Below are 16,216 nucleotides of genomic sequence, written 5' to 3' on the forward strand. Positions count from 1 at the left end.
GACGAGAACATTTTCGTATCTGCCAAAAAAATTTGCGGATGCGTGTGGACGGGGCCTGAGACAGCACAGTCTACCATAAAGGAATACATTCCAAGATTTTTGGAAGGTGTTACATATACAGGTCATAGTAGTGAGAAAAATTAAGGCAAACCCCACAATGGACCAATCCCGGCTTAGCACCCAAACAATGCAGCTTTAGCCTTTAACAGCTTTAGCCTCATTTTGATGACTCAAATTAAATATGCGCATATTATTTAAGATCAGTGAATTCTTCATTCTGGACAATCAAACCAAATCTCGTACATACCCAGAGCCCACGTTTCTCTTGGTCAGCACCGAGAAACGAGAGCCTATGGCGGCGGCCGATTTATTTGAAAATTCTGATTGGTCTGGGGTGAAAAAAATATAGAAAGAGTCTTTCTGGAAATAAAAGGGCTAACGATTCTAACTGACACGAAAGTCTTAGAAAATAAGTGGATTTTTCCGTTACAATTTTGCTTGGATGGAGTTCAGGATTTCCTAGAATATGGTACGATAATCAATATCTTTCGTATTCCAGAAGTATAAGAGTAAGAGGCTTGCATTTAAACGCACTTTCACGAGAATTGATTCGAGGCCAGTTGGCAGCCGATCACTTTTGCATTTGCTTGAAACATTATTGGTGATTTTCCAGAGCCCGTCGGCTGAATAGCTCCAACAATGCATATTGATAGGTTTTTAAAGCAAGATTCCGATTATTTTATTTATTTATTTATTTTTTAATAAATTAATAGCATGTATGCAAACCTTTTCGCAACGTTGATCGAGATACGAAGCATATTAACCAGGTAAAGGTTAATTTTAATTTATTAATTAAAATCAATTAAGATTAAATTGGAAGTCCGATTCTCCGATTTAACACACTTTCCGCACTTTTCGTTTCCGTGTTTCACCGCGGCCCATGTTTAAACCTAAAAAAATATGTTAAAAACTCACAAAATAGCACAACTAGTTACACAGAGGACAAATTGAATAAGTAAACTTTAAGTAAGCAAAGGATAAGTAATTTAACTATAATATTCAATGCTAAGAAGGTCTAAAAACATGCAGCAACTCATCTAACATGCAGCAACTCGTCTAACATGCAGCAACTCGTCTAACATACAGCAACTCGTCTAACATGCAGCAACTCGTCTAACATGCAGCAACTCGTCTAACATGCAGCAACTCGTCTAACATGCAGCAACTCGTCTAACATACAGCAACTCGTCTAACATACTGCAACTCGTCTAACATACAGCAACTCGTCTAACATACAGCAACTCGTCTAACATACAGCAACTCGTCTAACATACAGCAACTCGTCTAACATACAGCAACTCCGTCGTTTTTCGTTTGAAGCATCTTGTCTATCTTGTCCCTTATGGGCCACCCTATGTGTCTACAGTCGTACGTAACCGTTTCCTCAGATCCTAACAGCTCTTAATCAGCAGTACTCATATACGTATTTTAGGGCACGCAGCTACGATATAGGGTAAATCGCAAAAATACAGCTTCATTGAACATTGACTTCAATTTTCTGTGTCCTACTCGTTCAGATCAGAAAGGCCAATATTTGAACATAGACTATATGTTCCTGTAGTATTCCTTAGCGTTGCTAAGCAACGACTTCATAATTCTATTCTACTGCTAACTTCCAGCCACTGGCAGTTCATATGTTTACTTTCTTTGTTCAGTAAAATAAAATAGAATACGCGCTTGTTTTTCCTCGGGCTTTTGGCGGCAAAGTGGTGTGACAATCCAGATTTGTTTTCCGTAGCCAAAATTGGAAGTACTTGTAAGGATAACGTCTGAAAATCAGCCAAATTTCTAGGGTTTTAAACACTTTATTTTGGTAGAGACAGGTGCTACGGTGTGTCAGGAAGAAATTTGCATAATTATCACTCAGTGAAAGAAGTGAATATTAAAATAGACAAACTCCGTTGCGTCCGGAAAATTACTGCAAAAAAGTCAACAACAGTCTTAATCTTTGTGGAGCAAGTAATTTGTTTTGAAAAAAGCTATATTTTTTGAAGGAATTGGACTTTTGGTTTAAATATTAGATTTTTAACCACCAATTTAAACGGTGTATATCTAAGAGCATGGCTTATCAGAGAACAGAATACGCAGATAAAACTTTGTCCATGAACTCGCTAGCCGATCGCAGACTGAAGCTCAAACTTGGATCTATCGAATCCCACAAGGGAACTATCGAAAAAGAACTGAAAAGAGAAAAGAAAAAGGTGGAAAGAGAATTAGGTGTTGAAGATCAGCTGCGAAATCGTCTCACTGTTACTGACATTAGTGGGGATTCAAGCCGAAGCTTAAGTCCACGACTTCCTCGTCGTTACAGTACACCGCCTGAATTACTATCTGCAAGTTTACCACTTCCAGTCACCGACCCCAGGCGATCTCCCGTTGCCACTCGAAGGAGATTCGGATCCGAAGGCATGAATGAGCCTTTAAGCTATGATTCTAGTGGTAATAACGCTTTATTATCACCGACTTCAATGTTTCTTAAAGCTCCTTTCGATCAGCCAAGACGGCAGTCGCTGCCTCCTATTGGAGACGGTGGGCTCTTGAGCGCAGAAAGTGGGCATAGACGCGATCGAAGAGGTAGCTATGGCGGTGCAATGAAAAGCCCTATTCTTACGCCAAGTCCTAATATATCTGGCGCCTCAACGCCTAGAAGAGTACTCTCACGAAACAATAGCTCGTTGAACGAAGCTCAAATGAACGAAATTACTGCTAAAGTGAGCAAATTTTTACAGAAGATGGACAATAAAAGCCAAGAAGAAACCAAAGCCGGCAAAGAACCACAAGAAAGAGCTTCCGAACGAACTGAAAAACAAACTGAAAATAGTTTTGATTCGTGTCACCAAGATTCTTTTTCACTACCTGCAAAATCTTCCTCACAAGTTGGAACATTTCAGCCTTTAAACTTTGAGTAATTGGAAAACTAATATGTTTACATCTAAGACTACTGATTAGAGGAATTGTAAGTCAGATAATCATGTGTGTACAACTTGAATTCATGCGCTGCTGAATGGACGGAGAATCATAAGCTTGACTCAAAATTGTTATTTATCAGCTGTCAGGAAAAAAAATATATTGCTAAAAACGGCCAATATAAAATACAATGCAGCCAAAGCTCATTCTATTAGTGTTTCCAGGAAAGAACGTATTGATATAGAAATGCTAATTAAAGAAATTGAAAATCACTAACGGAATTACGACCTAATAGAGTACAGATTATTCTAGGATGAATATAAATAGCTATTAAGATCAAGTTAAAGCAAAATGTTAGTAAAACTATAAATTTTTGTAAATTTGAAGTTTTGGTGAATTAATACGCGGTTGTTTTTTTAGCCTAGGATAACATTAGATAAAATCTTGATCAATCATATAGCTTTTAACTTTAAGCGAAAGCCAAGAATATATGGCTCTGACTTATATTCTCTACATTATTGGTAACCGAGCTGATGACCAATTAATTCTGGAATATTGTTTTCTAATCATGATGTATTAGAGTCTAGTTTTGTAAAATAGATAATACAAACTACGTCGGGTAGAGTAACAAAGTTTTCTAAGTGTTTCTTCTTCACTTTCAGTTTTTTCTTATTTGCTTCGGCTGTTGATAATGACGGGAATGGCAAGTAAGCAATGACAAATGATATCGATCGAGTTAGTGATCGAATGAATGAACGAATGAATGAATAAGAGGAAGAGAAAGGTCAGGACAGAAAGAAAGGTACTTAAGATGGCATAAATCAGCTCTTTATGGTGCCTGACGACTCAAGGTCAGCCTCGCTTTCACGCAAAATTTAAGATGGCGGCGATATCTTTGAAGAGGCTTATTGACTGCGTATTGAATAATTTTTCTTGGTTCAATGCAACAAATCATTAAAGTGCTTATAAGCCTTTACACAACATTTTCAGAATTGATTCTTTAGATAATGGATAGTTGATTGTGAAAATATTTCGTCATTTGAATGTCGAGTCTTTGAGATATGAAGGTTTATATTCCCAATATGTTAATGACTATGACGTAACATAAGGGATCATTTGATATACAACACTGCACTCGTTCTGGATTACAGTATTTTAAAAGCATCGCCCTTTTACTCGTGACTCACGTAGAGGTTCTTACAAATTTATTTTCAAAAAATGTCCAGCGTTCAATATTAAAAATACAAAATAACTCAAATCCCTTATGTTACGTCATAGTCATTAATATATTGGAAATATAAACCTTCGTATCTCGAAGACCCGACATTCAAATGACGAATTATTATCACAATCAACTATTCACTATTTGAAGAATCACTTCTGAAAATATTGTGTAAAGGCTTATAAGCACTTTAAATCAATAAAAGTGTTATAACGACCTACAACTCATTCGATATGACACATTTTCTCTTGCCTTTTTAACTGTCATCTGATCTAATACATGTCAGCCTTATAGTTTAATAAATAATAAATAATATTTCAGAGGGTTAAAAAAATGAGAGTTGTATCCATATTCATGTCTCTTCTCATGCGCAACCATTAAATAAAGTAAGGAAACTCTAGGGAATGGCTTGTGGTCTAAAATGGGAAAACATGACGTAGGTAAAAGGATCTATAGCTGGACTATTTACCAGGGATTTGTGTTTAGAGAACATTTTCAAGGAATAAATTAAAGGTTTATTAAAAAGTCAAGGTTTCGACTTTATATTTTTTACTAAGAAAAGTTGAAATTTTGAAAAGGTTATATCGCTTTAAGGCCCTGTACCTCGAGGAAATGTGTCTTCAACCTGCGATGCAATGCTGACGAAAGCATTGCAGTATGAAAACAAACAAGTTCAAAGAATTTCAAGAGTTTAAGCTTGATAAAGATTACATTTGTATGGCCTTAAAAATTTGTAATATTCAAGGCGCCAGCCTTGTTTTGTAGGATGAACAAAGGTTTTACAGTCGATTCATTGGTATGTCTCCATACCACAATACCATAGATTAGATAGCAGGAAAGATCAAAGAATAATAAAAAGTTACAAAAACAAGTTCTTTACTCCATACTCAAATAATGGCAGGTTTTATCTTGCTTGAGATATAAAAGAAATATGAGATTTCCAATTAAGATTGGAATGGAACATGGTTAAAATTTGACTTAAATTGAACATCATATCCTATTTTCATTTAAAATGCTATACAAGATAAACAATCAGTCTGATTTAAAAAGAGAGAATATATTAGATGAGTTCTAAAAATCATTTACGTATAATGGAAACAGTCATGGCCAAAGAACTGATCTGTGAGGGATACCACAAGAAATACGTTTTTCAAGAGCTTTATTAAATACAGATGGAAGAGAAATGGGACGATAATTGTTGACATGAAACAAAAATAATATAATATAATAATTGCCAAAAATAAAAATAAATGTTTTCGATTTCTAATTTTTAACTTGATCGGAAGTAAACACTGAACTCTGTTTGAAAGCATGATTTTCAATGATTATATCTCACTTGGAAACTTGCGCATGCGCCAAAAAATGGATTATGCCGGAGCCCTCGTTCTTCGCCGCAGGTCAGAGGAAACGCAGACTCGGTACGAGATCGCTCATTAGCATGCTGTTGTATTTCGGTTCAAACCAGACTGTTGCGTCGCTTCTCAAAATGATCTAGCTGCCTTTCCCTTGTATATCTTCTACAGACGTTTTTAATAACACTACGTCAATGAAAGTCTCTGATCGACCTAGCATCATTAGACGAGCCAATGTTATCTCAATTACTTTAAAACGGACCTTGAAGGTAAGTCAGAGCTAGCTCTTTCATTCTATTTCTCGGTTTACTGGTTTCATAAAGTTTCGCATGTTATTCCTGTTATTTCATTTGTGCAATTGAATGTATTTTTTTGCCTATGTCTATGTTGGTATTATTCGTTATTATGTACATGTATGTGTCAGGTTCTTTTCGAAAGCTTTCAAACTCTTTGTTAGAAAACAAACCATGATATATCCACGAAAAAGTACTAACTGATTAGTACAAAATGCCAGCAATGAAACAATTATGAATCAAAAGTAAAATAGATGTGTTTCGAGCTTTTTTTGGTTTGTGCTATTTCACTGATAAATGCTTTGCACTCTACCAAAGTACAATATAGGGTTATCCAATTATGAAATAAAAACGAATAATATTCGAATAAAAACTAACATGCTTTCATAACTTTCAGTGCAACACGAACTATCCATTAACCCACAACATTCAACTCCAAATGTTGGGTCTTTCTTATTTATTGTATTCTGGATTAAGGTTTTTGGTTTGCAGGATGATTTATTTATATCTGTGTATGTTAATATATACGAAATATATATTTGTACTGTGGTTGTAATGTATCAAATTGAGCTGATCCTCGCAGTATATGAAGGAATCGCCGGATCGCTGAAATTATTGATGCATGAATCGCTCACGATCGCTATCAGTTTCTTGCATATGTTTCCGTCGTTCAAGACTCAGAATGTTTTCTGAGTCTTTCAATTTGCAGCTCCATAAGTTGCTTCATATACTGCGAGGATCAGCTCAATTTGATTCATTTTTATCTTAAAGCTATTGGTTTATTGACTGATTCAGGTGCCTTGCCACGCCAAGAACTATTAGAGCCCAAATGTTAAAGGTGGAGAGTTTCAAACTAAAAAAAACTGACTCCATAGATATTAAACATATACACAATAGTTGATCTTAGTTCCATATCTTTTTGACTATTACACGTTGACCAACAGTTTTTCACTCCAGCGATGAATAAATTCAATTGAATTCAATTTCTTTGAGGCTTTCTAAAACATGTGCGCTTATCAATTTGTGTTTGCCTCTCATCACTTTTTTCATAACTCAAATTTTTTTACATATATGTGTTGATGGACATTCTTGAAAATCATTATAGTGAAGAAGCACTGTTTAAATATTCTCGTAAACAACTTAAGATCGAAATTTCACAAAAATTGTTCGTTGCATTGTAATCTCGGTGTTACCCAACAACATGCAACTCTGTATAAAATGTGCAAACTTTGGACTTCGTAAACGTTTTTCGTTTTACTGAACTTGCCATTTATCCACGAGCTACCCATTGTTGTGGCTCATTCGGGAGAAAAGAGCCAGATTTGTTCCAACACCAACTGTTTAACTAACCAGACCCTATTCGCCAGGGTTAACTGGTGCCCTGTCGCATAGATTTTTTTCCTCTATGTGTTGATGCGCCTGACTGGCTGCACGATTTTCTTGAATCTCTGATATTTTATCTAATTTTCTGCAAAGCCACTTCTGCAGCCTTGCGCAATCTAGGCCGAATTCGTCGTTACCTTACACGTGAACACCTTGAATGCCTTGTGCATGCCTTTATAAGCTGAAGGCCCGACCATTGTAATAGCATCCTGTACCTGTACGGTCTACCGTCTACTGACCTAAGCAACCTTCAAATAATTCAGAAACCTGCAGCACGGCTAGTGGTTGGTGCGAAGCCCCGTGATAGCATCCATTTATCCTTTTTGTCGCACGTTAGCCAATCATAAACCTTAATTTCGAAACGACAATACTACAAAATATTGTCGTCTCAAAAATATAAGTAACTGTTTAGTGAATCGCGCGATACAAAATTGTACTAGACCTGTTGAATGATAAATGAGCGTCAATTTCAAGAGCTTCAAGTGTTTTTATTAAAAAATATATATATAAATTTGCTTGATTATTGTTAGGCTGATTCCATAAGCCGTAGTTTTCGCTCCTTTGTGGTTTGCAGCATCCAGAATCAACAGGAGAGTGAAAACACCGAATTATGGAAACAGTCTAGTTGACTTAGTCAGTTGGTAAAATCACTAGACAAGGATAACAACAGCAAATTTCCAGTACACTAGCACAATGAACATGAGTTATGGAAACAGTCTAGTTTAATCATAGTCACTAGACAAGGATAACAACAGCAAAAAAAAAAAAACCAAAAAAACTGCATTTTAAAGATAATTTCCAATACACTAGCACAATGAATATGAAAATTTGGAAAAACATATGCCAAATTGAAATGAAAAATATATGTATAAGTTGAAAAAAATAATATTTTCTTACAATGCGGAGGCTTCACCAACCAAGAGCACCCAGACAAGTTTTCATACAAATTAGCCAATGACACGTGGAAGTGCGTAACAACAACGTTTTCTCATAGGTTCTTTTCACCACGTGACACATCAAACAACTACGACGCTACACCAACTTCTTTCTGTGATACGCATTCTCATTGCAATTCATGATATCCTATATTAATATGGCTATCCAAAATGGCGGTCTTAGTTACATTAAAATTAATTGCGGAATACCTCAGAGATCTATCCTAGGACCGCTCCTTTTCACAATCTATATTACACCTTTTGCTATTCATTAACAGTTGTATCAATAACGTGTAATGTACTTTCATCAACACCACAAGTAACATCATTAGCACGGATCAACTTTCAATAACGACAATTGAATATGCGTGTACATTCATAGGCATCAATGGACAATCAATAGCGCGTTTTTACATTCATATGCGCGGATTATATTTTCTTTTGCGCGAAATTCAACTTCAATAACACCAAATGACAAACAATAGGATTTATGGACAATCATTTACCCAAAAGTGAAAATTCATTAGTGCTATTAGCATAACCATTGACAATCTATAACGCGTTTGGACAATCATGAGGGTCAATGTTATATTCTATAGCGTGGTTCGACAAACATTTGCATGATTCGAATGAACAATAAGAGAAATAAAACAATCATTAGCGATTTTTTTTATCACTTTAAAACATATAAAAAACTCAGGTAACTGCCTCCATAATAGCGGCTGCGTAGGAGAATAGCAATTAGCTCACTTAAGCCGACATCGGCCGTCCAGAGATCCAACAACATACGAACGATCGAGCTGAGGCAAGACGGCAAGGGATTGCTCTAGGTCACTGTAGAACGCAGTTGCTAATGGAAGGGTTCCAGAGAAATGTGGCAACTGTCACTATCGCTAAATGTGGTCAGTGGTTCAGTTATATGCAAACGTATTTGCCACGATGTATAAATGGCGAAGAAATTAAAGGCTAAAATAAATAAAAAATCGCTAATGATTGTTTTATTTCTCTTATTGTTCATTCGAATCATGCAAATGTTTGTCGAACCACGCTATAGAATATAACATTGACCCTCATGATTGTCCAAACGCATTATAGATTGTCAATGGTTATGCTAATAGCACTAATGAATTTTCACTTTTGGGTAAATGATTGTCCAAAAATGCAATTGTTTGTCATTTGGTGTTATAAGCCTTTTCATAGTTTAAGAATCGATTCCACTGCGCATGCGATTTTATCCCGAATTTCTCACCTTCCTTTGTCTAAACCTTCTTTTGTTCTTAATTAAACAAAAGAAGGTGAGAAATTCGGGATAAAATCGCATGCGCAGTGGAATCGATTCTTAAACTATGAAAAGGCTTATTGAAGTTGAATTTCGCGCACAAGAAAATACAATCCGCGCATATGAATGTACGAACGCGCTATTGATTGTCCATTGATGCCTATGAATGTACACGCATATTCAATTGTCGTTATTGAAAGTTGATCCGTGCTAATGATGTTACTTGTGGTGTTGATGAAAGTACATTACACGTTATTGATACAACTATTGGCACAAATGAATGTACATTTTCTGTTAATGAACAGCAAAAGGTGTAATGAACTCCCATCTTGTAATCTCTACTCCAGGGAGCGTCCTGAAAAAAGTCTCGGGGACAATAGGAGAATTGAGGCGTTTCAGACAACTTGTACCACGAGAAACCCTTATTACAATGAATGACTCCCTTGTGTTGCCGTATTTCGATTACTGTAGTACAGTATAGGAGATCTGTGAAAAGACTTTCTCTGACCAGCTTCAAACCAGCTAGAGTAATTACTTTCTCAACTTATGAGAAGTCTTCTGCCAAGATATTACATAGATAATTAAATTGGGAAAATTTAGAAAGAAGAAGATTTACAGTCAAACTGCCTCAAGCGTGAACACGTAGAGATCATTAATGACTTTATTTTTGGATTCTTGATTTCATTATTCGATTCGAAGATTCATTATTGAAAACGAATCTTCAATATTCAAAGAACAATAATAATTTGAAAATTCGCCTAACTTGGCTTGTAAGCTGTTGTTTATAGCGCAAACAGAAGGTAAGTCATTAATATTACATATTCCTTGCACAAAAAGTTGTTTTTGCATTTCAGTTGCATATATGCTTGGCTTTTGTATATGCCAGGCTTTGAAAATTCGTTTTCAATAATGAATGTTCAAATCGAATAATGAAATCAAGAATCCAAAAATAAAGTTATTAATGACCTCTACGTGTTCACGCTTGAAGTGTTTTGACTGTAAGCAAAGAGCCACATTAATATTAATTAACATTAATATTGTCGCACTATAAACCTGAAGACATTAATCAGTTTACTTGAACGTCTTATTAATATTGAGATTATTACCGGTTTCTGTGGCTACAATCCATAATGTAACCCATTTTCTTTTTTTTTCAGTTTTTCTCGTCATCAAATATTTCTGGAAATCCTTAAAACTACGTCAGAGGACACTAAATAGCTACTAACTACTTGGGCTGAATTAACGCAGGGAATATGAACAAACAAGGAGTATTTATTTCTCTTGTTTTTGCTGTCTGTTTTGTTGTTGGAATCCTCATAAATTCGCTTGGTTATGAAAAAATTCATTCAATGGTCCAGAAGAAAATGAAAGAGAATTTCGAAAAAGTATTTGGTGAATATTTGCATAGAAATCCGACGAACTTTTCTGATGGATTAAAAATTGATGATAATATAACAACCCCTTTCAATACTACTCAAGCAGAATTTGACATTATCCACGAAGTACTTCGAACTTTACGAGGCAGATTTGATGACAGCCATCTACGGCAGGAATCAGCGAAAGTAAATTCGACAAAATTGGTCATGATGTACACTCCGTTTTTTAATGACTTAAATTGGCTTGTAAAAGAAGAAGGCTATAACACAATTGATGGTACAAAGTGCCCCTATTACCAGTGCGAGTTTACAACGGATAAAAAAGATTTTATTCGAAGCGATGCTGTTATATTCCATGCTCGAGACATGACAGGCTTAGAAGAGCTAAGAAACCTTCAAAAAACTAGACCCACCCATCAACGATGGATCTACTTTATAATGGAAAGCCCTATTTTTACGCCGGATCCCTCGCCCTATAATGGAATGTTTAACTGGACTTTGACTTATAGGCCCGATTCAGATTTAAGGTTTCCATATGGAAACTACTTCCCACGACACACACCTTGGAAAGAACAAGAGTCTTTAAAGAAAATTATTGCAAGTAAAACCAAGCTTGTTTTCTGGGCTTCATCGCATTGTGGACTTCTTCGTGACAAATACGTTGGTAAACTTAGGAAATTTATAAATGTAGATATCTTTGGAGCTTGTGGGGCATTGTTGGGTGGTGGTGCAGGGTCGTGTGCGCGATTTTCAAAGGATTGTACAGAAAAACTTCAACAGTACAAGTTCGCCCTTGCATTTGAAAACTATATGTGTGAAGACTACATCACAGAAAAATACTGGTGGAGATTATTGATAGGTGTGGTTCCTGTTGTTATGGGTGGATCCAAGTACGACAGTAAAGTAGCAGTCCCAGGGTCTTATATCAACGCGGCTGACTTTCCAACCACTCAAGCACTAGCGAACTATCTTCTTTACTTGAACAAGAATAACACAGCCTACATGGAGTTCTTTGAATGGAAAAAGAAATATGTTGTTCGGGATACCCTGAAGTATTTCAAGTGCGCCTTGTGTGCAAAACTGAATTTGGATCACAAACCCAAAATGTACGAACGACTCGACGAGACGTGGAGCAAGACTAAACATTGTGGTAAAACGGATAAGATATTTAATGATATTATTAATCGATCTTGACTCGATAGGATATTAATAGTTCTTTTGCGAACTCGATTGATTGACCACGAAACAATGGCTTGGAGCTAGTCGAACTTCAGTGGACTTTATGTGCTCATACATTAGTTTATTTTACTGCGTTTATCAAGTGCTACCATTGTTACGTGGTCACTGATCAAACGAATTCAGGAATTCTTGGCTAAATTGTGATTTTGCCATCGTAAAAGTCATTTCCTAGCACGATAAGCACAGTAATAATAATCCAAAAATATTAAAACTCGAATAATTTCAAAACTGAAAAATGAAAATCTCTGAAACTTTCTGACCTTGAAGACTACCATAGTATGTTTCAGATAGTGAACGCCGTTTCTCTGGATCTGGTCAGATTACGCCAAAAAAATTTAAAAAGATAATCACATGACGTCACTGTGCCTTCAGGGCGTGTCCGATGGTCACGAAATACACACGATTTAAAACTTCCATCTATACCTGCAACTAGTATAAACTCATATTTGGCCAAGGTATATTTGGTACAGCGCAGTTTGCAATACAAGTAGAGGAGTCGTGCTTCAAAATTATTGTATCGAGTCACCTTAACCCGTGGAAAAATAGTACACACGATTGATGGGTTGCAAGAATTCCGAAGAGAGTCAAAAGACAAAAACATGGAGTCCATTGAGGTGCTGTTAACAATGGATGCTAATGAGAAATCTTTTGTTAAATAGCACCAACATGGCCGCGATGACGTAACGTGCAATCGAAGAATAGTAGACTCTAAAGTCATTATTTTCTTTTGTTCTTTATCAACTGGTACTAACTAAATAGTCATTTTTCTTTCACGGGTTGAATAAATTACTCAATCTTTTCACGGGTCACTATTGATCTATTATAATAAGCTCCCGAAAAGGTGCTGCCGGAAAATGAACCAATGAACTGCGTGTTACGATTACTGCGCACGTGCAAACGTACGCGCACGTAAACTTGGTTTGAATTGATGTGTAAGCATACCTATCTGGCATGACTGACAACGTCTTCTCGACAAAACTAAAATTGTAAGTCTTAAATTCATATTTCTATAGAACTACGTGGTTTGAAACCTTTATTTGGAAATGTATATTCAATTACTTACTTTACCAGTTTAACTTTATTATTTTAAGAGAAATATTTGGTTTCCAACTTGTATGGAATCTATCACCTTCACTTTGAATTTATTTTTGCATTGTGTTCTTTCCATGAGTACTTGAGGTTAAAAAAAAATTATTATATTTAGCGGCATTCATTCCTATAGTCAATATTTTATAACCGGAGTAAAAGTTTCATGGTCTTCGTATTCATAACAAGTGGATTCAGGTTAGTGAAGACGTGAATCTTTATTTTAGGGCCAATTATTTCTCGTTTGGTAAAATAATATTGATTAGCGAAAGAATATAAAAGAAGGAGAAAGATGAGGAGAAGAAAAGGAAGAAAGAAGATTGAAAGAGCTAGGAAAGAGAAGTCGTGCTCAGATACGATAACTAACAAACAAACCGTATAATATCAAACTTATATTGTCCTTCGCGCGGGTTCCCTGTGGTTTTAAACGTTTTGGGCTTCCTTTGTCAAAGGCCAGGGCTCCAAGCTAAATTCAATATGGCGGACAATTGCAAGTGTTTCTTCGCTATAATATCTGGAAGTTTTGATTCATATTTACAACATTTTAAAGCTTTAAATGGCTGAAAAACTACCGAAAAGAAATGTATGTTCATTCCCAAAAGAGGTAAGCTTACTAAATATGGATAAAGAGTAAAAGGCGGCGAACAACAACTATTTTTATTCCTAGGAAAAGTGAGTTTGACTGACTGTGTTGACTTTGTAACGAGGAATAATTCAAGGTAAATAACTTGATATTAATGCAGTCGATAATCTAGTTATGAACTTCATTACGTATTGCTAAATGTTTGTCTGTCTGTCCCATTAATGTGAAGTGCTCAGTGCCTTCATGTGCACAAAACGTGTCCTCACAATTATATAAAACACTAAAAACGTAATGCTAAAACATAAAATTGTCCAAAATAATATGAATATTTTACAAATGATCATTGATAAATTTTCATTTACATCAGAAAATATCTGTTAACATTTGGTCAGCTACGATTTCAAGCTCACGCCCCATCATGTGAGCCCATACAAGTATGTTTCAAAAACACGGTTTTTTGATCTTTTCTCAAAATAATGACTATCTAGGCAAAAAGCAAAAGTGGATTCAGTTAATTCAACTATTCAAGGACTGTATTATATGGTTTAGATTGAATTTTATTTAAAAAAACCACCGTACTTTTTGAGTTGAATGTACGCTATTGGACGTATTTTACAAGAGAAAATGCATGACATAACCGGGGTCAAGCTAGAAAATCGTCTCTCCTTGATATAAAACAGAACCTGTCAAAAAAACAGAAGTGGATTTGAAAACCCCGGGCTTTCCTGAACATTTTGGTATATAATTCATAGGAATTTGTTAAAATTCAGAACCGTATTTTTGCTGATTTTATAAGCTCATACTATCTGTTGGCTATACATTCGCCTCTTATGGTTTCTTAGGTTTCGTAGCCTCGAAAACACGCTAACTACTAGTTAGCGAAAGAACAGAAGATTTACGGGTCATTTAGGATTTTTTGTCACACAGTTTACTTGTGCTATATAACTTTACTTTTAAGAACAACCTTTTGCTTTGGAAAGAGAGGAAAAAGACCGGGAAAGAGCAAATATTCCAAATGTATGGGCAATTTTTTCCAATGATGTTAGACACTTTTCAGTCATGTATATTAACGCTGACCTCTTGCTATCAGTCCTATCGCGATCCGATCTTTTACCTTCAACACTTATCGCAAGGCCTATGGACACATTACCGAAATGTCATTGTTATCTGTCCAGTCCTGGTCCAGTCTAAATGATATACATCCCTCCAACAATAACATCTACACCACACAGCACCTTTAATTTGAGCTATTTCAATACTTATTTTGTAGGAAAACCGATAAAATGACAAAGGAATCTACAATAACAAATATCCGATTGGAAAATTATAGAGGCGACATTTTTAGCTTTACAAAAGCGAAAATTACAGGAAAAACCTTAAAAAACGATTGCGTTGGACTATCTGTGTTTATTTATTTATTTATTTTAAAACAATGATATTCTTATTAAGAAAAAATAAATAAAATTTCTATCGATTTTAGGGTTAAAATACCTTATTCCCCGAACAGGAATTACTAGAATTTTTCATAATTGCAAAATTTAGGTGGATGATATGTAGAATATTTATTGAAAACAATAATATTTGTTTTCAAAAAGATACGGTTGCCTCAAAATTTCTCTTTTTATACTCACGAAAAATACACAATCATAAACTACATTTGTATTTGGGGACGTGCGAAGACTAATTGATTTTTATTTTCTACGAACATGAAGTTTAAAATTTTCTAAAAAAAATGAGGAAATTAATGATAGATATTTACAGTTTCCCTTGAGCAAATTTTGGTTAGAAAACAGACTTTGTATTTTATGTATTTGTATTTTTGGTGTTTTTAGAGCCGGTTCATGATCAATTCGTAATCCTCATTAATATTGAAACAACTGATTTAGATGTTCAAATCTGATTTAGAAGCTATTATATGTATTAATTGACTAATCATCGTCGATTCTAGCTTTGTGTTGCTTAGAAAATTCCATTCAAAATACTATTCTTTTAAACTGATTTGATACGCCTCTAAACAGAGATTTGTATGTCATGTTCAAGATAAAATGTTTTAAGTCAGAACTTGTCGATAAAGCTTGAAAATACGCTCTAAAAAGCCCATTTTCTGAGATCTGGAGTTAACGATGTCGGTTCTTGGAGAAAAAATGGAAAACATTGAATAATTATGGAAGGAAATTAAGGCAGATTTTATTTCTTTTTGCTTTGCATTGTATTTGTTGATAACTGTTTGGATCAAATGGGTATTCAATGTCCGGACGTTTAATTTCAATTAGGCAGGAGTTTTCGTGTCTTTTTTTTATGGTATATTTTACCGATTTGATTTTATGCAAAAAGTAAAGTCGTTCGGCGTGTTTCAAGGCTCTAACAAGCTAGATAATACTGTACATATTATCACCTAAAAAAAACCTGGTCTTGTGGTTTAACGACACTCCTTACTATCAAACCAAAGTTCCGAGCTGATAAACACTTTATTAGACTAACGAATGGACTTTGTTTGTTAA

The 16,216-nt window shown here is 35.3% G+C and overlaps 2 protein-coding genes across 2 annotated transcripts; both read left to right on the top strand.

Annotated features, from left to right (window-relative positions):
- The first annotated feature begins 1,948 nt into the window (after positions 1-1,948).
- On the top strand, positions 1,949-3,950 carry LOC148906453 (uncharacterized). Its single transcript, XM_089037379.1, has one exon. It carries the CDS (start codon positions 2,121-2,123, stop codon positions 2,967-2,969), a length of 849 nt encoding a protein of 282 aa, XP_088893505.1. The 5' UTR covers positions 1,949-2,120; the 3' UTR covers positions 2,970-3,950.
- Positions 3,951-5,554: 1,604 nt separating this feature from the next.
- Positions 5,555-12,763, top strand: LOC116300530 (lewis-type alpha-(1,3)-fucosyltransferase). The gene is made up of 2 exons (XM_031709408.2): positions 5,555-5,810; positions 10,589-12,763. The coding sequence occupies exon 2, from the start codon at positions 10,685-10,687 to the stop codon at positions 11,999-12,001; it is 1,317 nt and encodes a 438-aa protein (XP_031565268.1). The 5' UTR covers positions 5,555-5,810; positions 10,589-10,684; the 3' UTR covers positions 12,002-12,763.
- Positions 12,764-16,216: the final 3,453 nt, after the last annotated feature.

This window comes from Actinia tenebrosa, unplaced genomic scaffold (assembly GCF_029948245.1).
Source record: "Actinia tenebrosa isolate PJP-AT-01 unplaced genomic scaffold, QUT_ActTen_1.0 PGA_scaffold5__44_contigs__length_20552954, whole genome shotgun sequence".
NCBI classification, from domain to species: domain Eukaryota; kingdom Metazoa; phylum Cnidaria; class Anthozoa; order Actiniaria; family Actiniidae; genus Actinia; species Actinia tenebrosa.